The 24,770-nt window shown below is 37.8% G+C and overlaps 2 protein-coding genes across 2 annotated transcripts in view; both read right to left on the bottom strand.

Annotated features, from left to right (window-relative positions):
- The window catches only part of LOC134748240 (protein transport protein Sec23A), a 324,866-nt gene that overhangs the window by 31,718 nt on the left and 268,378 nt on the right, over nucleotides 1-24,770 (bottom strand). The gene's annotated exons all lie outside the window — the stretch shown is intronic.
- On the bottom strand, nucleotides 401-23,630 carry LOC134748395 (adenylosuccinate synthetase). The gene is made up of 10 exons (XM_063683177.1): nucleotides 23,343-23,630; nucleotides 15,007-15,109; nucleotides 11,992-12,125; nucleotides 8,271-8,416; nucleotides 7,428-7,633; nucleotides 6,511-6,665; nucleotides 5,485-5,609; nucleotides 4,591-4,717; nucleotides 4,220-4,340; nucleotides 401-3,267 (listed from the first exon to the last, which is right to left on the bottom strand). The coding sequence occupies exons 1-10, from the start codon at nucleotides 23,523-23,525 to the stop codon at nucleotides 3,215-3,217; spliced, it is 1,353 nt and encodes a 450-aa protein (XP_063539247.1). The 5' UTR covers nucleotides 23,526-23,630; the 3' UTR covers nucleotides 401-3,214.

Consider the following 24,770-nt stretch of genomic DNA (forward strand, 5'->3'; position numbering starts at 1 on the left):
AAAACGTGTGTGGATAAAAGGTCTTCAGATAAGCCCGTCGCATAACTAGTATAAATACAAAACAAATTGTAAAATAATAAACCATTTATTTGATAATCATAATAGTATCTGTATTGAAATATTTACATTATTAATATAATAGATATCACATAAAAACACATGTCAAAAGAATGTAAGCGAAACAATGATTTCCAAATGTAAGTACCTAAAATTGTGTCGTTTACAAGCAAAAGGTACCACATTGTCGCTTGCCATAAGGACGCTCTGACAGGTTTTTCGTATAAAGATACAAGCAATTTTCGTACTTATGGTAAGCGACAATGTGGTACCTTTTGATTAAAAACGTCACGAATGATTTTCATGATCTTTGGAATGGGCGTGTAAAAAGAAAGACAATAAGTACATACATACCACGTTTAATAGATTCAATTAAGGCTAGTGGCTTAAATTTCCTATAGTCGAATAATAAAACTATTGTTAGCAAAAACATGTCACCCCTTTGGCAGCGGCATGCAAAACATCATTGTCTTAAATAATGGTAAAAGTAGTCAAAAAACAATATTAAGGGCTCTTACACACTAGGGTTGCTGCGCCGCGTTTTCACGTCGGTTCCATACTAATCGGCACGCCTCGTGAACGCGGCGACTCCGCGCCGTGTAATTTTGTATGGAAACGCCGAGAAAACGCGACGCAGAAACGCTAGTGTGTAAGAGCTCTAATCAACATTTTATCAAACTCCTTGAATTTAACAGGAAATTCCATTTGTGCTTCTTCAATAATTAGACATAAACTTCCGAGTGGCAACAGGTAAGTGGTATTTTAAATTGACTCGTCTCACATATTATCGATAACAAAAATTAAGTACTTTACTAAGATTAGGTGGCTATAATATCATCTACTCTTGGATCACAACTGCGATGTTTAAAGAATTGCCTTTGGCAAACAATTTTTTCTTGTGTTTTAGGAACAGTAAGAACTGAAGGATTTACTTGCATTTTTTAGCTTCTGCGCGCTTATGTTCACTATTTTATTTAGTGTTTTAAGCTTTTTCTCACTAGATTTTTATCTGATCTCGACATAAATATTATTCATAGCGTATTGCTAGTAAAAATTACAATATGTTTAGATTACATTTTATCTAGAAAATAAGCCTTGGTATCTTATAATACTATGAATATTTGCCTAATATTGGTGTTCTTGAATTGAGTTAACTTATGAAGGATGTAATTTTTAATTACAAATCTAATCCCTATTTAATTATTGCTCCTAGAGGAATATGTGTAAGTACGAACCTTTTTATAATCGCGGTCTGGACGCGGGGAGGTAAAAATGTTCAATCAACTTAATAGACAAATTATCTTTTAGTCTTTTAATCTACGGCAATTGAACACTTTTTGCTTGGTAAATTATTATCCGCGTGACATATGTATTTGTACTAAGCACCGTATAAGAGCATCAATGCTGCATGTTACAATGCGACTCACTGTTTTATGTACATCACCGTACAACTGTCTGGACACATCTATTAAAGTCTATGAGGATATAACCAAAGATAGATATAACTCCGTAATAGATGGATACAGTCTAAGGAAAAAACGTGACTCGAAAATCAAGAAAATTTGATTCTCGTTCAGAGGGCGCTACTAGCTTTGGCCTACTGTCGTATAGATGGCGTTGACGGTTTCGTTTGTTATTTAACAATTTAAACGCATATCAGTGAAAGAACATGGGTCAAAATCATAAAAATAATTAATGCAAATAAAAAAAAAAAATTATCCATATTTAAATCCATTTTATCGTATTTTTATAAATCTTCATTTTTAGTTTTAAAGTGTGTCGACAGATGGCAGTGAATTTACTGTGGTTACAAAATTTACTATGACAGTACCGCTCTAGTATAAGTTACTCTATGATATAACCAAACGGAGACGCCACGTCGGTAATTTGCTGTACAAAAAAGTCTGCCAACTTTTGCGGGGAAGGGGAACGTCAAAATAGCCATGTCAAATAAACGTCAGTCCATACATTGTGTATAACCATTGGCCGACTAGTTTCGACAGGGGGGAACGCCTGTTAATGGCTACTCCTTTCGTTATATCCTCCTAGATTAAAATATTCAAACACTGCAACACACAACAGGAAGTATAAAACAATATTTCGCTGCATATCGATTAACGGTAACAACATGACTACAGAACTCCGAAAAACACGACCTAATATTACTGGTTCACGGATATACCCTCGATTTAATCAATCAAACATTTTATTTCGTCATCATAGGTCGATTGCTGCAAATATCCATTTAAGACCGTACTATAGACTAACCAAGCTTCTGAGGGTCCAATGTCACCCTGACCTTGGTCGGGGCGCAACAATATGATGGAAACCACCTAACTACATTGTCGGAAACTTCGTTAGTTAGGTTAGGTCACATTTATATTTATCGGAAGCCTCGATTCCGACCGCGTAGAAATATTTTCGGAATTTTGCAGTCAAGTAAACCGTATGTCTCAATGGTGAAACACCAATAACAATACTGATTCCAACTCAACTGACGAAGTCGGCACCCTCCATAAGTTTCACTTTCTGCATAAGGGCTACCCGGGTATTGTACTTTACCCAAATTGACTTGCAAATAGAATTCGTTCTCGAGTTTTTCGGTCCGTAAAAAGACTTTACGGATACGGACGTTACGGATAAATTCATAAACCCGTTCTATTTCATTCGCCTCTATCATTTCCTATAAAGACATGCTCAGGAAGTCTACACATTAACGTAAAACACAGCTATAGTTATAGATAACTATCTGAAAGTCAATTAGGATAATAAACTGGTATTACCATCGTCCACACAATTATAATATAACTGACAATTCGAAAATGGTCAAATAAGACTGTTGCTGTTAGTACACTATGTATTGAAATTCTACAATAGCTCTTATTCTTTACCCCTTCGTTTCAAAAACGTCTATAGATTTAAAAGAAATCTTATGAATATCATTTTAGGAACATCTAGTTTTAGAGCCAAAACATAAGTGTTTCTCTTGACCATCTTAAATAATAAAATCTTCTGTTCCTGCTCTGAAGAAGCTATTCTAATGTCTTTCAAAAACAAATGACACATTTTAAAACTCTATAGACGTCGTGGAAACCTCCTGTGTATATTAATTTGAATGTAAACGACACTAAGTACTAACGAATGTTTGACACCAACGTTAATCTATCCGGATGATGCTTTCCCGGCCCTGGCCCACGCCAATGTATTGTACTGAAAAAAAAAAATAGTACAGGTTAGACATAAATTGTGGAGATTACATTACATTGTGTATTTATCAGGGTAATTCCCACTATAACTACCACCAGTTTTGTCTCATCTGTTCCCACAGTAGCGTTTGTATACGACAAAAGAGTGCGATATGCGGCAAATGATGATGATGGACTTTCCTCGCAGTCCGTCAGTTTTTTTTTTAACTAAAATACCCTAGTGGGATTATACCAAATGTTCAAGGGCAATGGAGCAATCAAAACATCGTCTTTTTCACAAAAATAAATTTAAACTATTAATAGGATCCATGTTTGCCATGGTTGGTAACGTCATTTTGACAGTGACCTTCCCCATGATCTTGCCTAACGGTATCTTCAACAACACACTTTCAGCATAAGGATTAAACTTAGTGTCTAACTATTTAATTCAGAAAATCTTGATATTTCTATTAAGAAAAAAAACCGCCGCATGTTCCCATGGTGATTGGTGATTTTCAGTCTTGTGAGTATTATTCGTAACACTATTCTGCAACCCTAAGGATCTCCGGCAAGCTCGGTTCTCCATACTAACGTAGTTCCGCTCTCATTTTAAAACGAGTAGCTAGTTTGCTCTGAAACTTTGTCCTTACAATAGGATAAGGTATATCTATGTCTGAAATTAGTTTATGTAGCTTTAGATACCATTGTAAAAAAAAAATACAGCGAATATACGTTTTTCATGCAAAACTTGTTTTTGCTCTATTTTGTTTGGTTTATAAACTGGAGCTATATAAACTAATTTCAGACCTAGATGTACCTCATGTCATTGTATGTGCAAAGAGTCATTACAATCAAAAACGAAATTTTAAAATGAGAACGGAACTCCGTTTGTATGGGAAGGTGAAATTCGGCCGAGCTTGCCGGAGACTCCTAAGGGGCTTAGGATTTTGTCAATTTAATTTCGGTTTGATACTAACCTGGTATCTGAAGGAATTCTGCGATAGTGCTCACATAAGCGCGCGCCTTCTCGGGCAGATCTTTGAACTCTCGCACCGCTTCAATACTGCACGCCCAGCCCGGCAGTGTTATGTACTCCACCTGCAAGCAAAACATTACTTTATTAGATCACTGTTTTCAAATTACTTAATTACTATCTATGCATACATAGGGACAGAAATCCATCCAGACAGCAGGAAGCGACTTTGTTTTATACTATGTAGTGATATTTGCGGTTTCCCATATCAAAAGATTACGGTACTTTACGGTAAATGCATAAGACACGTTTTAATAGTCATATTTGTAATTGAAACCACTACCTAATTTAATCAAACATAGTGAAGAATCATACCTCAACATTGCTCAGATCTGTCATCGAGGACGGGAAGTAGTCAATCTTCTTGCCGTTGAGCTTGTACGCCACGCCGATTTTGATCTCTTCAAGCGTATCCAGGATATCCAACTTAGTCAGACACAACCTGGAAGCAATGTATAACATTAGCGGCGAAATAATGTATGCACTAGCATTTAAAGTTGATAAAATTAAGGTAAATAAAGCCATTGCAGTTTTACTCAATATCCGGGCACCTCAATTTGTTGGAAGCAACGTGTGCGCCCTTCGGCTCTTGGTTACAATCAGATACCATTACTTTACCCCAGCGGCCATCGGTTCTATGAGCCCCGCCCACTGCCACTTAGGTAACTCACAGCTATGTTAACTTACAAATGTCAATATAATTCTCACCCGGCCAGGAGAGTATAGGTAGGTACTCTTATTTATACTCATCTGGCCTTTAGTGGTAAGTAACGTGCCTATACTCATCTGGCCGGTTACGGCCACGGCAACTGATTCAGGGTCTGTTTATGAAGGTTGGAGGTGTAATACATGTAAGAGTTAATTTGTCCATTCGCTTTCGCTTGCTTTCCTCCAACTCCGCGTAAGATACGTTTGACCCGATCCTCCGCCATCCTTAAAACGTGGCCGCCCCAACAAAGTTATGAATTAGTGTATTCAAAATATTTAGATCACTACGGTTACACTCACTAGTATTTTTAGTCGCTTTTGGCGACAGTACTGCAATAAATCATTCTTATTCTTATGTTTCGGACTCGTCGGGAGTCCTTCCTCAGGCTCGAGTGCCCGCGGCGGCTGTACTCCGTGCACTGCCTGCGCCGCCCGCCCCGTCATATTTTGAAATATGTCTCACGATAGTTTAATTTCAATGAGTGTATTGTATGTACTCACGCGGTGTACCCGTTGACCATGGCGGTGTACTGCACCACGACGAGGTCGAGCCAGCCGCAGCGGCGCACGCGCTTCGTGGTCACGCCCACCTCGTGCCCGCGCTCTTGCAGCAACCGCCCCACATCCTGCACAAATATTGTACTACATTGATTAGAATCAACCACTCGCTCTCTGTCATGTCTAGCCGCCGTAGGCAAGTGTGACAGAGAGACTTCGTATTCGCGTGCAGCGAGTGTTTGATTTTACTAAATTATTATTATAACTAAGGCCGGGACTACACTTGTAAGTTTTACTTACGTAAGTAGGGACACAGCTATACTACAGAATGAGATATGAATATCGTTATCTCGTTCTAGCAAATAGCTTTGTCCCTACTTACGTAAGTAAAACTAACAAGGGTAATCCTGACCTAAGGAACAAGCATTGAGAGCAATCCACAACTGGGTCCCTAACGCCTCGGCCACGAAACACACGCTCGACTCTAGTGCCAACAGACATAATGAAAAATAATTTATTTAGTTTACAGTCCATACTAATATTATAAATGCGAAAGTCTGTCTGTCTGTCTGTGTGTTACCTCGTCACGCTTAAACCGCTGAACCGATTTAGTTCAAATTTGACATAGAGATAGTTTGAGTCCCGGAGACGGACAAAGGATAGTTTTTATCCCGAAAATCATCCCTTAAGAGGGTGAAAAGCGGGGTGGAATTGAGATAATTAATGAATTGCCTGATAATTTGTGTGCATATGCTTAAATTGAATGATTGCTATTACACTTTCTCCAGGCGCCTAACTTACTGTAGCTGCTGTTACTGATTCCACGCAGACGAAGTCGCGGGCAAAAGCTAGTTTACAAATGTATGGCGGTCAACATTCGTGGCTATTTGTGGTTTCCTAGTGATTTCTACTGCGGTTGGCTCTTCTCAAGTTTGCTGACCCCTTCGTTATCGTTCTTGGCGCTACAGGCACAACTCACGACGCTCCAAAGTTTTTGTTCAAATTATAAACTTGTAAACGTAAACTTACATCATGTAACTCGGTAGGGAACGGCCCATCACCAACTCGGGTGGTGTAGGCCTTGACTACGCCCAGCACGTTGCCGATGACGCTCGGAGGAAGGCCAAGGCCTGTGCATACGCCGCCGATGCTGCAGTTTGAGGAAGTTACGTACGGGTATGTACCTGTAATGAAAGACATCAGTTGTAGAATCTCATTGAAGAAATCATATAGAAGTGCGAATGAAAAAAAAACCGGCCAAGTGCGAGTCAGACTCGCGTACGAAGGGTTCCGTACCATTACGTAAAAAACGGCAAAAAAATCACGTTTATTGTATGGGAGCCCCACTTAAATATTTATTTTATTCTGTTTTTAGTATTTGTTGGTATAGCGGCAACAGAAATATGTATATCTGTGAAAATGTCAACCGTCTAGCTATCATGGTTCATTAGATACAGCTTGGTGACAGACGGACAGCGGAGTCTTAGTAATAGGGTCCCGTTACCCTTTGGGTATGGAACCCTAAAAAGTGACTCATGCAACCAACACATATGAACTTAGGCTTGCTTTGATTTTCACAGTGAACACAATTTTACACTTACACATCACTTCAAAGTCATTTCTTTGGATGAATACATACTAATCCAACAAACTAAAACCTTGCTCTACGGTTGACGCCGTAAGCGTCTCTTTACATGCAAGAGAATGTGTGCACAGCGAACACCGTCAACCGGAGATCATGTAAGACCTAAAGATAATGATTAAATATCATTATAATTAAATTGGGTAAAATAAATAAATATGAAATATGTACTTTAAGTGCTTCCATCACGTTTCTGATCAAATAAGTTAGATTAGAATAGGTCAGTTTATTGATGGGTGGGCCGAGATGTTAGCACTAGCGGGGCTCCATCGCCTATACTTTCAGTACTAGGCCATGTACCTACCGAAGTCGATATCCAACATGGCGGCGTTGGCGCCCTCGACGAGCACCTTCTGCCCCTCGCGCAGCGCGCGGTGCAGGTAGGCCACGGTGTCGCGCACTAGAGGCCGCACTCTGGCCGCGTACTCGCGGTACTGCGCCAGCTGCCCGTCGATGTCCACCTCCAGGGCTGGGAACATCCGCTTGTATGATGCAGCTATCGTGCGGAATCTGGAACGATGGTTAGTTGTTATAAATATATAGAGATGTATACTAGCAGTTGGAGACATGTATAACACAAAATAATCATGTGCGCTTACAGCGTATTATGGATATGTGCATTCCTTGTTACGACACGGAGTTTTATTGTGGGGACACAGTACCGACGCACATCGTCGCCTTTGTCATGCAGAGATGACATGCATTCGCATAATCGTCAATATTAAACAAACAACTAGTTTTTGACACTATTCGACTAGTAAACTATTATTAGACTTGATAGTAAACTAGCATAGTGCCAAACCTCGGCTACAAGAAAATCGCGGCGCAACGTATATATAAGTTATTTAGATTCCTAGAGTTCAAGCTATTAAAACTTAATTCCTTATGTAAAATGTGCCTGTTAAAATATGGATAAAAAATCTGATGGTTCGAATAGCCTTCCTGCGTTATTTATAAACGCGCTACAAGCCTTAATTAGCTATTAATAGCTTGTCTTAATCCGTCTGGGGATGGGGATAAAATAAAACATAAATTAACTAATTGAGGCTTGTAAAGTTTTATGAATAAAGGGCTGTAACTACAATAAGTTCGAACAAACTCGTTTTTCAAAATACGAGGGATTCCTGGCTACTAGGATAAAACTAACTTTTCCTCGAAAAGCGCGAAGTCTCCCATCAGGTCTCCGATCCGCAAGCCGTTTCTCGACGCCTTCGACGAGTACGTCGGCCCGATGCCCTTCTTTGTCGTGCCGAGTGAGTTCTTGCCCTTTTCCGCTTCTTGCAGACCATCAACCTGCGAAAACAATAAACCGTACGGTTAGATACGGTATGTGAAACACTGTGGCAAGACAAACACATTTGGGATTCTCACATATCCTCTTGCCCCGGACAAAGTAAACTACCTACCTATGTTCCTCTTATCCAACATAACAGATAAAAATCAAAATTAAACAACACATGTGTGTCGCTTAACTTCAAACTCGGGTAAATCCATTCGACCCTCTCAGCAAATATCTACCCTATTACCTTTTCTTAATAACAAAATAGCATAATCTGACAGATGGATTTACCCGAGTTTGAAAGCGACTCTCATTCATAAATCAGGAAATCTAGGTAATTTTTGGCCGTGAATGGAACAAGCCGCTTATTTTATGTTTCATAGATTATGCTAAAGCATTTGACTGCGTTAGATGGACAAACATGTTGAACGTACTCTCTGAGATGGGTGTCCCTGCTCATTTAGCACACCTTATAGAGAACTTATATGCCGAAAGCACTGCCAGAGTACGCATTGAGAATACGTTGTCAGATCAGTTCAAACCGGAAAGGGGGGTAAGACAGGGCTGTATATTGTCTCCGAAGCTCTTTAATATCTACGGCGAATACATTGTGCGAAAGGCCACTGAGAACTGGGACGGCGGTATATCGATTGGCGGGAAGATGATATGCAACCTGCGCTATGCTGACGACAAAACGCTCTTGGCTTCTGATGAGGAGGAGATGAGCCGACTGTTTCGACGAATAGAAGCCGAAAGCATCAAATTAGGACTTCACGTCAACCATGCTAAAACAAAGCTGATGTTTGTGTACCGGAAAAAACCTCCTCCACGAAGTCTAGAACTACAACAACTTAATTGTGTCAGCACCTTCACTTACCTCGGCTCACTTATATCTAGCGATGGTAGCTGTGACGGGGAAATTATCCGGAGGATTCAAATAGCGAAGGGAGCTATGGCTCGGTTAGATAAGATCTGGAAAGATCGAGGGATATTGAAACAAACGAAGGTTAGACTTGTGCGCTCTCTGGTGTTCCCAATATTTCTCTATAGTTGTGAGACATGGACTAATCGAGCAAACTTGATCAAGCGTATCAACGCCTCTGTGATGTGGTGTTGGCGCCGGCTTTTACGGATACCTTGGACAGCTAGGCGTACTAATCAGTCCATATTGGAAGAGCTACGCATAGAACGCCGGTTGTCAACAATATGCCAGGACCTAATACTCATATACTTCGGACACCTCTCACGTCGCTCCTCGGATAGCCTGGAGAATGTTATAATGACAGGTAAAGTTGAAGGCACCAGACCTCAGGGCCCTCCTCCTACTAGATGGTGTGCTCAAATCACTGCACTTACGCAATTAAAACTGCACGAGGCCTTGCGCTTGGCGAAGCCTATGGAGGAACCTGATCTTCAACAGAAGGACATGATGTCACGATCCTCAGCATTGAGGGACCGACTGAAGAAGAAGAAGGAGGTAATTTTTGCTGCCAGGCATTTTTTTTAAAACAGAAACAGCAACCCTAAAAATGATTTTACACTTATACTTGTAACTTTAGGTCAAAGATTTCTTTATTTTTGGCCTATATTTCTACCTACCTACCACTTAGGTGGTAAATAAATAAATATACCTATAGCCCGCCTAAGAGATGCGTAAAACTCCAGAGGTGTCACATACGCATCCGACTGTTTTAAGAACCTGACCAATTTTTTCTCCTTTTCTTGTGCTTTCAATAAACTACAAAATAAATATCTACTTCGTTATATAAATATATATTTTTTACTGAATGAGAACTTCGCAATTTTATGACCATGGTGTTGATACTTGATAGGTCGTCAAATCCGCCCTTCGCGAACATAAATCCATTGACATTTATTCGCATTCCCAGCCGTAATGCGACAAGGGCACGCACCACAATGGATTATCGTACTAAGATAACATGATAACACACGTTTACATGTTATCAAATTTATGCAACTTAGCATTCAAACATGCATAATAATTGTGAAAATTAGACTGTCAGGACGATTGACAGTCTTTATGGACTAAGGCGGATGACAGCACGGTTACGGAGAGATACCTTGGTGACGCGAGGGTCAGTGAAGCTGACACCAAGATCCTCAGGGAGACCATGGTGGAGCGATTGAATCTGTCCTTGGATGCCGTGTCCGAATGGGGCGAGGCCAACTTGGTTGGATTCAACACCACTAAAACACAGGCGTGTCTTTTCACCGCAAAACGGAGCCAGTTCACCTTGGCTCCCACTTTCCGAAATGTGTCCCTTCCCGTGACCAACACTTTAGAGCTTCTCGGTCTAAGTTTAAAATCAAACTTAAACTTCGGGTCGACTATTGTGTCTAGGGCTAAAACTGCTGCCAAAAAACTTGGTGTCCTATTTAAGGTGAAGCGGTATTTCACGCCGAATCAGCTTCTCTCCCTATACCAAGCACAGGTACGCTCGTGCATGGAATACTGCTCCCACCTATGGGACGGTTCTGCCAAATATCAGCTGGCGGCCCTGGACTCTATAGAGCGCCGGGCTCATAGACTTTTTGACCTATCTGTCAAGTCAAGGATACAGAGCCTTGAGCATCGCCGTCGAGTCGCTTGCCTATCGGTGTTCTATCGGATACATTTCGGGGAGTGCGCACAGGAACTACACGACCTGATCCCACCTTCCCCTTTCCATCATCGGACATCCAGGCGCGGGGAGCGAATGCACCCGTTCGTGGTCCACATTCCATTCGTTCGGACGAAACGTTTTGCCTCCTCCTTTTTGGTACGGACGGCTAAGGAATGGAATGCGCTCCCGCCATCTGTATTCCCTGATCAATATGATCTCGGTCTCTTTAAAACAAGAGTGAATAGGCTGTTACTGAACCGGTGAGCTCCATCTTAGGCCCTGTCTTCACTTTCCATCAGGTGTGACTAGGGCCAATCGCCGATCAGTTTATAAAAAAAAAAAGGCAAACGGACTTTGGAATCTAGGGATCAGTTTTATTTTAGATTAGCTAGCAAAATGTTACCCATTCTTGAACTAAGTATTTGAACAAAGATCCAGTTACGATAGCGCCTCGTCAAAGATGTGTATTTATACATACATACACATACACACAGCGGGTGAGTCAAATACTGATTGTGTCTCCATAGACTATATAGGTTTTGCCCTTTTGGACCAAATGTTTTAAAATTCTACAATACAGATTCTTATTATCTACGTGTACCTACTGGATATGGCTTGTTGGTGATTAAGCAACTTATAATATTTCATCAGACCCTAAATCACAGTAGGTTATTCAATGAATTCAATTTGTGCATCCTAGTTTTTATTAAACATTATTAACGCTAAAAAAGTTTTGTTTTTTGTGTTATACCTACATCAGTAGGCAGGTACGCAAATGTGAACCCTACCTGTACCCTAAAATTGCATAGTGATACTAGAGAAAATTCTACCCATGCCGCCGTGACCCAGGTGACCGAGCGGTTTAGGCATCGACGCGGTTGCAGAGGACGCTGGTTCGATCCCTTGGGCACTGGAGGCCTTGGTCACTTTTTCTTTCGTACTATGACATTTATTTCAGTTCATACCTGTTGGTGTAGGTCCAGTACTAGATGCGCCCGGTCGGACACAAACAACCGCCCTTCCCAGGCCCGCATGCCTTTCGACTCGTTCTTTTTTAATTCCTCGAAGAGACCTGGTATGTGTACAACCACGCCGTTTCCTGAAAAAAAAAGTCTAGTTATATAGTGTTAACTAACTGAAAACAATAGTTATTTGTGCAACAAGAGAGGAAAGTTGGTTTTTCATGCGAGGGACTCAAAAACACGAGATGTAAAATAACTTTGCTCTCGTATTGCACACATAATTTTTCACCTCAGTAGTGAGAACATATTAAAGGTTAAAATGTATTTCGAATTACACAAAATAATACAGAAAAAAAAATTGTAATCAAAGTATGAAGTGGCAGTTCATAGCCTTCACTAAATTAAAAAGCTACTTTGTTTCACTCTGATTGGCTTCTACAGTGACGAAAGTAGGCTTGTTCGAGCTGCTAAGGTGAAAAAAAAAACCATAACCATTGTCTCCAGCATTTTTATTATAGGGTTTCATAGTAGCTGTATCTACATATCACATACACATTCAGATTTGGGATCCGTCACATTTATAGAAAATAAAACTTATGTGACTTTCCTTGATAAAGCTCATGGCGAAATTTCCAACTACAAATAATTTTAGTGTACCATTATATTCTTTATGGTCAAGAGTCATCAGATTCTTGAGACACAGATAAACAAACTGACAAAGTGAAGACAACTTATCTCGGGCACTCAAGAGATATTCCGGACGTAAGAATCCATCAATGTCCAAACATTTGTTTTAAATATTGTACAATTTGTTGTAGTCGCAGTCGCAAGATAACAAAACGTAAAAAAACAATGATGCAACACAAAATGTGGTTTTATATAGACACTGTAATGGAATCACATGACATGGTACCTAGAAGAAAGCTTACAATAGATGCATTATGTATTATGGGAAGTCCCTGATAAATTTAGCGTCGAGTATAACGACGCCCACTGTAAAAAACCGGCCATTTAGTATTTGTTGTTATAGCGGCAACAGAAATACATCATCTGTGAAAATTTCAACTGTCTAGCTATCACGGTTCATGAGATACAGCCTGATGACAGACAGAGCGACGGACGGACAGACGGACAGCTGAGTCTTAGTAATAGGGTCCCGTTTTTACCCTTTGGGTACGGAACCCTAAAAACGGTTGGGCGGGCGCATCTATCTCAGTAACGCAGCTAAATGATAAGTTTCATAAGGTGATTGACCATGTCCAGTAAATTTTAAGCCCAACCGTACAAAATAGGTAGCATTTGGTAGTTCTTGTACTTTCTAGAACCAGGCTAGAATCTAGCTTTTCAATTTGTACAAGATTTAAATAGTGGATCGGATAATTTATCATATGGTCACGTAATAAGGTGGTCGAATTGAAATGTCGTAGAATTAATTTTTTTTAACATGCAGATACGTCTGGGAGCGATACTCCAAATTTTATATTAAAGGAAAAAATGGAAAAAGTTACACTTCCGGCAGGATTTGAACCCGCAACCTCCGTAATCCGTGCGTTGCAACTTTTTCCATTTTTTCCTTTAATATAAAATTTGTCGTAGAATTGTTACTTTAATTGCTCTCATAAAGAATAAAAAGATTACGATTGCTAATAAGAATCCATTCTTAAGCCGCAGAACCAATCAGTCGACCTTGGGATTAATTTAATTGTGTGCAAGGTACCCGATTACTGTACCTCCGTGCCTGTCGTGCACCGGTACAAACGGCATTAGGACTTCTTTGCGAACGAGAAATATTTGCATTTAGATGCTTTACTGATCATTCCACGTCTTGTATAAGTACATGCTATTTGGTAAACGGTGAGGGTTAAAAATGCAGTCACGATTTTGCTTTTACGACTTATTTGGCATAGTTAAGATAAACATGCAAAGTCATCGCTCATTAAATATGATGCAAGCATTTGGTGTTGGACTCAGTACAGGGTAGATAAAACCAACATTATTTTAAGAAATTAAAATAAAACATCAATTAACTGCGTTCAAACTCAGCCGAGCACCGAATGTGATTATGTGATCAAATCTGTATTAGGTCATTGACTTATACATTTACGCAACTAATAATACAAAATATTTTATATGGAGTTTACATATCAGTCTTTTTAGTTCCTAGACTGCACGACTGGCTCGCATTGGTGCACACTACGCATGTTGCGCACCAATTTACTGGCCCACTTCGTACCGCCCGTAAGGCCCGTCTTTACGAAGTAATATATAAGTAAGTCAATGTATTAAGTATTCTGTAAAACCTGAAGTATTACTATAATTAAATAAGACATGTGTAGCATGCAGCATCCAATAGCCAATAAAAACGTTCACTTTATGTAGCACTGCCTCTGACTCAGCCATACGTGATAATTGAGGTACAAGTTCAGATCCAGTTAGATATATGCGGCTGCAGAGCATTTAAATTAGCATCAAGTGCTAAGTGAAATTGATGATGTACATTGCGCAATCTAATGATACTATATTCCCATACATCGCGACTACGGAAGTAGTTGCGGAAAGTATCCATAAACGTGGGAAGTTCTCGAAAAATTTCAATAAAACAAAGGAAACTTACGTTTTGGAAATAGAAAATTATGATTCCTATACGAAAATCTGAGAAGTGGCGCAATTTTGGAAACTTTTCGACGGCACATCAGTATGTGTGTCAGCTGCAGAGAAAAGTGACCCCTGCGTAGAAGTTTGTTTGCAAAGGTGCTAAGCGAATAGTATTGCTGACTTTACGTAGCGGACGGAGTCAATTAAAGACCAAGGCCATGAATGCCATGATACAGGACCGTATTTCCCAGCAATGTATATCAAAAAGCACGCGTTTGTACATCGAGGAGGCAACTAATTCGAGCTCATAGCTAATTTACAAGATGTCGAAATTAGATGATTATTTAATTTATCTCTATCTCTATTGCTTTTCCAATATTCGAGCGATAGGGACGCAGATACAATTTCAGCTGGCATACTCACCAATAACTGAGGTACATTTTGGATTGATGATGCCGCTCGGCAGGAGGTGGAAATCGAACATCTTGCCTTCCACGACTACTGTGTGGCCTGCATTGTTGCCGCCCTGGAAAATAAAACAAATAAACATTAAATAAAACTACATATCATTATTATTTGATGCGTCTATGGTTGCTTAAGTCTTAATTTAGTGTAAACGGGATCGTAATTAAAATTTATCACTTCAGCGTCGTTTACATCCATTTTCCATGTATAGAGATAGTTGAAGATAATAATGACTCTAACTCACTTTGTTCTGTTTATGTCGGTGCAAAAGATAACTTAGGACTCTATCAACTTGTCAGGTACACATAATAATTGGAAAAAAAAAGTATTTTTGGGATTCACACATATTAAAACTATTTTTATTTTTTTTACACCAGCATTACTGAACTGACATTGACGCGCTGAAAAAAATAGACCGACCATTAAATAAAAAAGTGTATCTCAAGTTTAGTAGGTACTGTAGATATTTTAAATACGAGCAGTAAATAAATAAATAAAATACAGCTCCGAGCATACCTCTCTGCAGTTATATAATCGTAATAAAACAACATGACGTCAGTTGGGATTACGTATGTCGAGCTGATGACTACAGTTTCTACAAATCACTTAGAGCAATTTTCAGTTGACAACTGATTTTCAGTTTGGTAGCACGAATTCTTAAAAAATTCAAAGAATAATAAGATTTTCCTAGAAACTATCGACTAGACAGTCCACCACCATTTTGACATAATAATGTAATCAATTGGTAGTAATTGAGGTTTATTTTTATCTAGAACTCTAATCCCACGAATCCTGATAGATGAATTTTATCAAATCGAATTCCTACAAGTTTGCAAGTAATTTATTTGCTATTGGTTGCGTTAACAGCTATCAGCCCTATTTTTAAAGTTAATAGTTTTTATTAGATTTTTGTGCGAATTCTATAAAACAGTCGTTTCTGGATTTTTGTGAACATATCCGGGATATCCGAGAGAGAGATAGATTATTTAGTAGAAGGATTTCCTTCTGCTAAATAATCGGCAATGTTGGCGATGTCAATCCTGAAATACAAATGCAAATGACAACCGAATGAAATGTACCTACTTCAAAAAAAATTAAAAGAAATTTTTGTAAATTATACGCCTCTGTTTGTTACATGATCTCCAAGTGGCCCTTTCTAAGAACTTTCAGTGTTGCCTATGTACCTAAATCGAGGTGCATTCCACTAGAATGTCTCCCCTACAAAACGCCGTTCTTCTAATAGTTCTGAAAAGGCTGAGAAAATGATATTGGGTCTGGTAATATTTCATGACTTTGCTAACAAATTGGCAGTATATTCTCGAGCTTTACGGATTTGATTGAATTAGCTGCCATACAAGACAAAAGCATTTCGTAAGGGACATTCTCGTGGAATCAAAAGGTGTTCCATGTCAAAGTAGCTAGAATTAATCTAAAGGCCAGACCAATAAATACTCGCACGTGAATATTTATACTTTATTATGTAAATATGTACCTAGATAAGGAGTAGAGATAATAAAGGTATAAACTAAAGACTAAGGCTAAAGACGGACGTTTACTGGTGCTTAGGCGCTTTTCCGACCGGCGGGGCGAAAACAATTATTTTTGCGCTCAAGTCAAGAAAAAATCCGTGAACATTAGCTTGTGTTGTGCGGCAGCACTTGTTAAGAATCTGGCCTTTACTTAACTTTGCCTATAACATCTATGCCTATGTCAATCTCTATCGCTCTATTTTGGCATATTGAATTGACAGAGATGGAGAGGAGAGGAGATACCTACTCTAATTTCGATATTCGAAGTTCACGGTCGGTTCATAGGCCCGAATAATGCGGCTGTTGTATACCTAGCTAAGCCGCTAATCCAAAGCACGAGCATTTTTAGAGCATAATGCGATATATGAACGATCGATTGAATTCCTTATCGGTATCTCAGTAGTCCTCCTCATAGCTAGCAATGTTAATAAAATAAAATCAACTTCTCGCACCGCACCGTCTAAATGACGCTTTAATAAATGCGTAAACAAGCGACGGTTGCCCAAGGGTTTTCAATGAATTTGCAAACCGAGGAGTGGATTTCAGTAGACGCAATACCTAATATGACGTCACAATTCAACATGAATCGGACATGCGGCCGGGGTACTGGACGGCCTTATCAATAAAAATACTAGTAATACTACAACGAGGCGGTCGGTTCCGGATAACTCGGGTATATAAACAAAACGGGCAATGTGTCGCCGGATGTTCGTCACGTTTTCATTTCGGTGCTGACGACGAATTACGTGAAAATTTTCATATACTCTTGAATCTTGATAATAGGGCCACCGCACACTTTTGGCCGTCGGCGTCTAGTCAGCGCTATGGAAAATGGCGTCGCTACGCAATTGTGCCAACGTTGCGTTAAACAGCAGCAGCCATGGAGTTGACTGAACGCCGACGCTTGGGAGCCGAGCCGGTAGTGTGCGGTAGGGGTTGGGGGTTTTATAGTTTAGTCTTCAAACGATTTATGTAGGGGTTTGGGGTTTACTCTGGATGTGTTGGTGTGATACCTACAACAAACTTAAATGCACATCATAATAACAATTGAAGCAAATAATTGGCCTGGTTAATCGATACACTTTCTACTCATTTATTGATAAATAATGCAAGTAAGGCCTTGTAGATACAATGGAAACTTATTATAGATTTCTTTTGTTGCACCACAAAATATAACCTTGTTCTGGCAGGCATTTGCAATAGCAAAGACTTGTTGTGTATTTTTGCGCAACTTGTTTACATTTAGGCTATACCTACGTGACTGACATAAATAAACAAATCTTAATAATCTTATCGACGAGCAACGAACGAACACGTATCGTATAGGTAATCTCCAGAGACTTGTATAGGTATATTGATAGCGTTTTTCAACTATCTAATTTCTTTATATGTACCTACCTATGATAAACCTACATTCCTATAGTATCTACATATGTAGTATAAAACAAAGTCGCTCTCCGCTCTCTGTCCGTCTGTCCCTATGTATGCTTAGATCTTTAAAACTACGCAACGGATTTTTAATGCGGTTTTTTTTTAATAGATCTAGTGATTCAAGAGGAAGGTTTATATGTATAATTTGTAAAGGTTTTGTGTAAATTAGTTGAACTACCCGTGCGAAGCCGGGGCGGGTCGCTAGTTTTTAGAAATAAATAGCAAAAAATTCATCCTATTTTCCAACTATTAGTAAACCTTGACGAAAGCAGTCTCGCTTATTTCACCTTAAAAATGTGTTAATACGAGGAATTAATTAAATTACGGTTCCAGAATGCACATGCACTAACACCAAACCATAAAACGGCACGAAATTGAATTATTAATGACCTATTGAATATGAGAGTATTGAGAATGATGAAATAGAATGATGTACAGTCAGCACAGCATCAAAAGTAGCGGAGAATGATATATATGGGTGCACAAACATCATATTCAAAAATATGTCCCATGGCCCTTATGACAGCGAATTAGGAACTATGGGACATATTTTTGAGTAAGTTATATGCACCCATATTTTTACACTTGACTGTACCTACTTTTTAAAGCGAATTGATTGAATTCCAAACAGAGATATTTGGAAAACTATTAGATTGAGGGCGGCAGATACTTTTGGGGCATAGTTTTATCCGCTTTTATTGATGATGATGATGATACTGTCTAAAAAGTTAGGTTACTAATAATCTCGGAATAAATAGTTTGTAATTAGTTCAAGGATTACACCAAGGTTTGTAAGATAAGCGTGATAGCAAACAATGTTAATAAGGGACATAATGCCATTTTTATAATTTCGAGTATTTAATGCAAGCGGCGAGACACAAATGTCATGTTAACGATAACGATAAGCTGATAAGTGGCTTAATGACGGCTATTCACGTGCCAACTATTGACAAAAAACAAATGGGTAGAGATAAAAGCCATTAGTATAATTGACTCATAGATCTTCTCTACAGTTTAACGCGGCGCCGGTTTTCTTCTTTCTCCCTTATTAATTTCCCAGATGACTGCGAACTACATGACAAAAATAAAACATCACTCTATATGTAAGAAGGTCTGGTTAAAGGCACTTGTCGCGAATCCCTTTAAGTTCACTAGAGAACTCTACTCAAGTGAGGAATATGGAGGATCGTATGTATGTTTGTACTTTGTACACTTGTCTATTTCCTGATTTTCTTTAGCAAACCCTACAGTTAAAAAGGTTTAAGAGGCCGGTGTCGATTTTAGTCGCAAAAATGTAAAATTGATAGATTTCGTCGATGAAATTGTACACCTTTTGTTACCAAATTGAAATAACAAGTACTGCTTTCTATTAGCACGTCTTCTTATCTTGCCTTTTATCAGATAATTTTTTTTAAAACAGACTCACTAAATTAGTAATGATTAGTTTTCTGAAGGACGTTTAGGTAAACGCGCGTAAAGCACTGATTTTGTCGCTCTTATTTGTAAACTTTGTAAAGTTTGGACTGCTAAAAATGGTAAATTTGTATTACACATATTCTGTACTTGACCTTTATCAGATTACATTTTTGTTATATGACTTAGAGTTCGAGAAAATGAAAGTTAAACGAATTCAATTTTCTCCAGAAATTACTTCAAAACAAGTTACAATTTCTCTGAAAATCGACTTAATTTCAACGTCATTTGGATACTTGAACAATCTACAACATTTGCTGAAACTATTCTTATACATCAATTTGTATAATTTACCACCATAATTTTTTGATGAATTTTTAAAAACTGCCCCTTCTCTTCATATATTACCGGTGACGGACGCTCGCGACCTCATTATTAAAAGGCAAGATGAGAAAACGTGCTAATAGAAACCAATACTTATTATTTAGATATTACGTAACAAAACGTGTATAATTTCAACGACTAAATCTATCAATTTAAAATTTTTGCTCCAAAATCGACTACGGCCTCTTAATGTTTGCAGCCAATAATGATAAAAACAATATTTTTTGTTTTCCTGTAACATATAGTTGACGTTTTATCACGTGCTAAACACTTATGCATTAATATTTTGTGAGACGTAAATGATGTAACGTTGAAATGAAATGTATGTTCTATCACGGTCACAGTGATAGGTGACAAGTGACAAGTGACAAGTTGACAACAGAAGCTAAGATGACAGCAAAACAATTACCTTAGCACCCCTGCATACATATTTATATGCAGAGATGCTAAGCTAATAATTTTGCTGTCCGTACCTATTAGTGTACGACCGAAGTTTCGGTTTCGTCAGGTTTCGGCATAAAAATCATGTTTCGGCCGAAGGTACGGTTTCGGTCCAACAATCCTAAACAGTGATAATGATAACATCACAGTAGGTAATATGTAGGTTTATTATACGTGACTCACTGCAAGGTCAGTGATGACAATTGCAAACATCGTAGGTACTTACACACTAAGTAAGCGCCTAATTTACAACATAACAGTGGGCACACATGATTTCTGTACAATCTAAGAGATCCTTAAGAATAGATTTCATCTTACAAAGATCTACATTGTATGGTACATTCAGCGAAGTAGTTTCAGTAGTTTGGTAAGCACCCTTTCATAGAAGTTTGAGCTTAACAAACTTTACTCTTTGTCCATAACAAATAAGCTCTAGTAAAACCTTTGTTAATAGGATTCTTTTCAAGCAAAATAAAACATGGCTGGAACTGAGTGTTCAAGGGTTGGCGAACTGTTCACGCTATTTCATAAATTTCCTAGATTTCAAAACATGAGCATTTAGATGGATTTACACTGATTATTACTGATATATGTACTGTATTTAGGAAGATCTTGTTTTAGAAAAAAATCAGAGTCTTGAAACTGCTGACATTAAACCAAAAATTATACATCTTATATCATCATCATCATCATTATCTTATAAAAAGGTGTGAACTGGTCATAAAATGGCATATTGTGCAAATTGAAACCAACAAGATTGTATTAAATTGTTACAATTATCACTGAAAATAAATAGTATAGTGAAGATAAAACTAGATTATACCTTCAGGTCAATAACCTCCCAAGCCAAACAAAAAAAAGATAATCATGAAACAGACACACAGCTATTAACTAACAGTTCAATCAACTATCTGTCTGTTATAGGTCAATTTAATGAATAACTAGTCACTAGATAATTTAATGAGCATAACTTTGAGCATGTTGCTATATGAACTTTGAACAAGCATAATAATTTAATAATAGCTATGATCCGAGGAAAATGTTAATACTTATAAGAATGGTCTAAAACAGTGATTCCCAAAGTTGACCCACCTACCAAAAATTGCCAAATTCGGGACCCACCTCTTGTCTGTCTTAAATATAGAGCCTGAAATATCGGCTGTTAACTCAATCGGTCAGCTTGTTGTCTTATGTTTCAGGGCCCATTTAAATTTTGCTCACAACCCACCAATGGGTCGCGACCCATAGTTTGGGAAATGCTGGTCTAAAGGATTGTTCAAATGACATGTGGTATGTATAGGAAATATGGCTCATTCATTGTTAGTTTTTTCCTGGGAAGGTGAGGAAAGGAAACCAGGCATGCTAGTGATGGAATGCAACAAAAACATATTGGGATAAAATATTTTTCTCTATCTTTTAAATCGTTAAGCAAAGATTCTTTACTTTTATGACAAAATCCCATATTTTTAACAACAATTTTTTTTTTTTTTTTTTTTTTTTTTTTTTTTTTTTTTTTTTTTTATTTGGGAAACATACAGCACATTATAATACAATAAGGTAAAAGATATAGTAAGAACATAGGCCAAAAGAGTTTCCACTTATAGTTAATACAAAATTCCTTTGCTCCGAAAAAAAAAGTACAATTATTAGGTATTTTGAATTTAAAGTTGAATTTGAATTTAACAATAACATTGAGTAATAATAACAAGCATAATTTTGAATTTGGAAAATAACAAGCACAATTTTCAATTTAGAATTTGAAATCAAATAGGTACAATTACAATAACAATCATAACAATACAACACAAGATTACAATTTTATTACTAGCTACGAGTTAACGAAATTTGCCATTTATTATATTTTTTTATTTTGTTTGATGACAGAAACAAAATGTTGGATAACATGCTTCTTATGTGTTATGCTTATGACTTATGACTACCATCCGATGGTTACTTTTCTGTATTTTTTATTTTATATAAATGGTATTATAAATATTATTCTTTGGTTCTTTCAATGAACAATAGTAAACCAAATCAATATTAAAACTCATATTGATTTTGTTAACTATAACCCAATAAAAAGTGATTTGAAATTTTAAGTAAATTAAATATGTGTAGGTAATTTTAACTTAGTACGTAAATTTACTATTTGAATAAAACAGATAATCAGCAATATTTGTTTTTATACTACATATAGGTTTAGATACTCGACATTGCTCCTTTAGTCCATAACTAATACTAAACCGATGAAATCTAGAAGAAGATAACCACATCTTGTAAAAGATATTTTATATACAAAGGGTCACATTTATACATATAATAATTATGTATATATTCTTATCAAATGTTTTCTATCCTGACAATAAATGATCCTCATAAGCTACCCGAGAACATTTACTAGCTATAAGCTTCATTTCTCAGGAATTTATTGAATCTATTTCAACAGACAGCGTAAATTTTGCCCTAGATTGAGAGAATGTGTGGATTCACAGTCATCAATAGAATAACCATGACAATTAATGTCCCAGACCTTGGCAAAACTCCACAATTAGTGTGAAGCGAGGTCGGATTACGATTTCACTGTCTACTACCAGCCGCACTAAGACTTCCATCCATTATAAGAATAAATAAATAAAAAACTCATGCAAAAGTTGCGTAATACATTCCTCGTAGATACTGCGTACGTACAATATTCCCGTAAATATTTTATGCAACATTAAACAACTGCCGTCAACCGATTCCCGCCAGAACGTTTGCCAACTCCGGCGAATCCCGCAATGTCGTACAAAAACATTGTATCACGCAGAATTGTTTTCAAACATGCTGGCGACCTGCCAATAGTTAAAGCTTCAACAAAAAACAGTACTTGAGCTCTAAATATTATAATAGCCCGGCTAGATCTTATGAAAGGGCAAAATCAATGAATATGAATGATGAAATTACTTTAATATAACCTCAACTGTAACCTGTTCCTGTTAAGGCGGAAATGTTTTGATACGGAATTTTACGATGACAATCAGGAAGAACGAGTTGGTTATTATTCCAGAGTCAAGTACTGAATCGGAATAACCAAAATATATTCCGGTAATTTCTAACCTGGCAGCGGCACACGATGTCCGAGTCCACAGCAAGCAGATCCACCACTTTTCCTTTGCCCTCGTCTCCCCATTGAGCACCAAGTACTACAGTCACTTTATTTTCCATTTTTGATTTTTTACACGCTCCGCCAAAACAAGGCCGTGATTCGCCGTTAACCTCTTGCTTCGCGGTCGAAGCCATTGTATTATTTTATCACTAATTTACTTAATTTACTTTCGAAATATTCACAGAATTTGATGTGAACATGCGCGCGCAGAAATCGCCGACTAGCAAAAAGATTTTTGGGATACCATGTCTCTTAACGAAAAGTACCTTTAAATTTTAAATCGCAGTTATTATTTTGAAGACCCCATTTTTAACTATCTTATATTGCCCATTTTAAACAAATAATATAAAATAGTCCTTTTATTTATTAAAACAAGGATTACTCATAATTTCCCATAATACTTTTACCGGTACAATTTTATTTTCATCTTCTACAGTAAATGAGTAAAGCTGGCTAAAAAAGTAGATATCAAAATGAGATTAAAGAAATAAAATAAAAACTTCCTTCTCTTATTTTGTTAAGAGTTTTGCTTATTTTAGGGGAAATTTAGAATATATGACAACATTAACCGAGTCGTATTATACTACAAAATATAGTAAGCTGAAACTCGCGCTTTATACCCCGGCCACCTCGACGTGTGGTATGGGAAGTAGTGAGGGAAGTATAGTTTGTCAAAGGACTGTCTCATTTCAAAATAGATAGAGATAATCATACTATCTTTGTCTTACACTAGTACTAGCACCCAAAAAAAAGGATGAGTATAGTTGTTTTGGTTCTTATTTACTGCTCTGGTTTGACCAACTATATGCCTGTCCCTGTAATTTGTGCGGGTTATACTGACCGTTCAGAAATCGACAAAGAAATAGAGACTGGCTAATGCAAGTTCAACCTGAAAAAACGCGGCAATTTCAAAAAATCTGTAGCAGGCGGCTCTTTGTACTAGGATTGCATAATTTTTAGGGTTTCGTACCCAAAGGGTAAAAACGGGACCGTATTACTAAGATTCCGCTGTCTGACTGCCTGTCTGTCTGTCTGTCCGTCTGTCACCAGGCTGTATCTCATGAACCGTGATAGCTAGACAGTTGACATTTTCACAGATGATGTATTTCTGTTGCTGCTATAACAACAAATACTAAAAACAGAATAAAATAAATATTTAAGTGGGGCTCCCATACAACAAACATGATTTTTTTGCCGTTTTTGCCAACTTCTATGAAATTATGACGTATAAATAACACTTGTACTGCGTGTGCTATCAAAATCGTTGCAGACTTTTCTTAGTCTCACTCTATTCTTTCTCGGTCTCGGTCGCTCGGTGGCGCGTCTATAACTACTTGTATATACTATGTCTATGGGTTGAATGGTTGAATGTATGCTGT

This window comes from Cydia strobilella, chromosome 16 (genome assembly GCF_947568885.1).
Source record: "Cydia strobilella chromosome 16, ilCydStro3.1, whole genome shotgun sequence".
Taxonomy (NCBI): Eukaryota; Metazoa; Arthropoda; class Insecta; order Lepidoptera; family Tortricidae; genus Cydia; species Cydia strobilella.

What these genes read in the sequence shown, in the direction of transcription:
- LOC134748395 (XM_063683177.1), bottom strand. Translation starts at nt 23,525, where the DNA reads ATGGCTTCGACCGCGAAGCAAGAGGTTAACGGCGAATCACGGCCTTGT. An exon ending in TCCCTACCGAGTTACATGAT is followed by an intron (nt 5,610 to 6,510) that starts GTAAGTTTACGT and finishes ATATTTGTGCAG; the next exon opens with GATGTGGGGCGGTTGCTGCA. An exon ending in AGAATTCCTTCAGATACCAG is followed by an intron (nt 3,268 to 4,219) that starts GTTAGTATCAAA and finishes TTTTTTTTTCAG; the next exon opens with TACAATACATTGGCGTGGGC.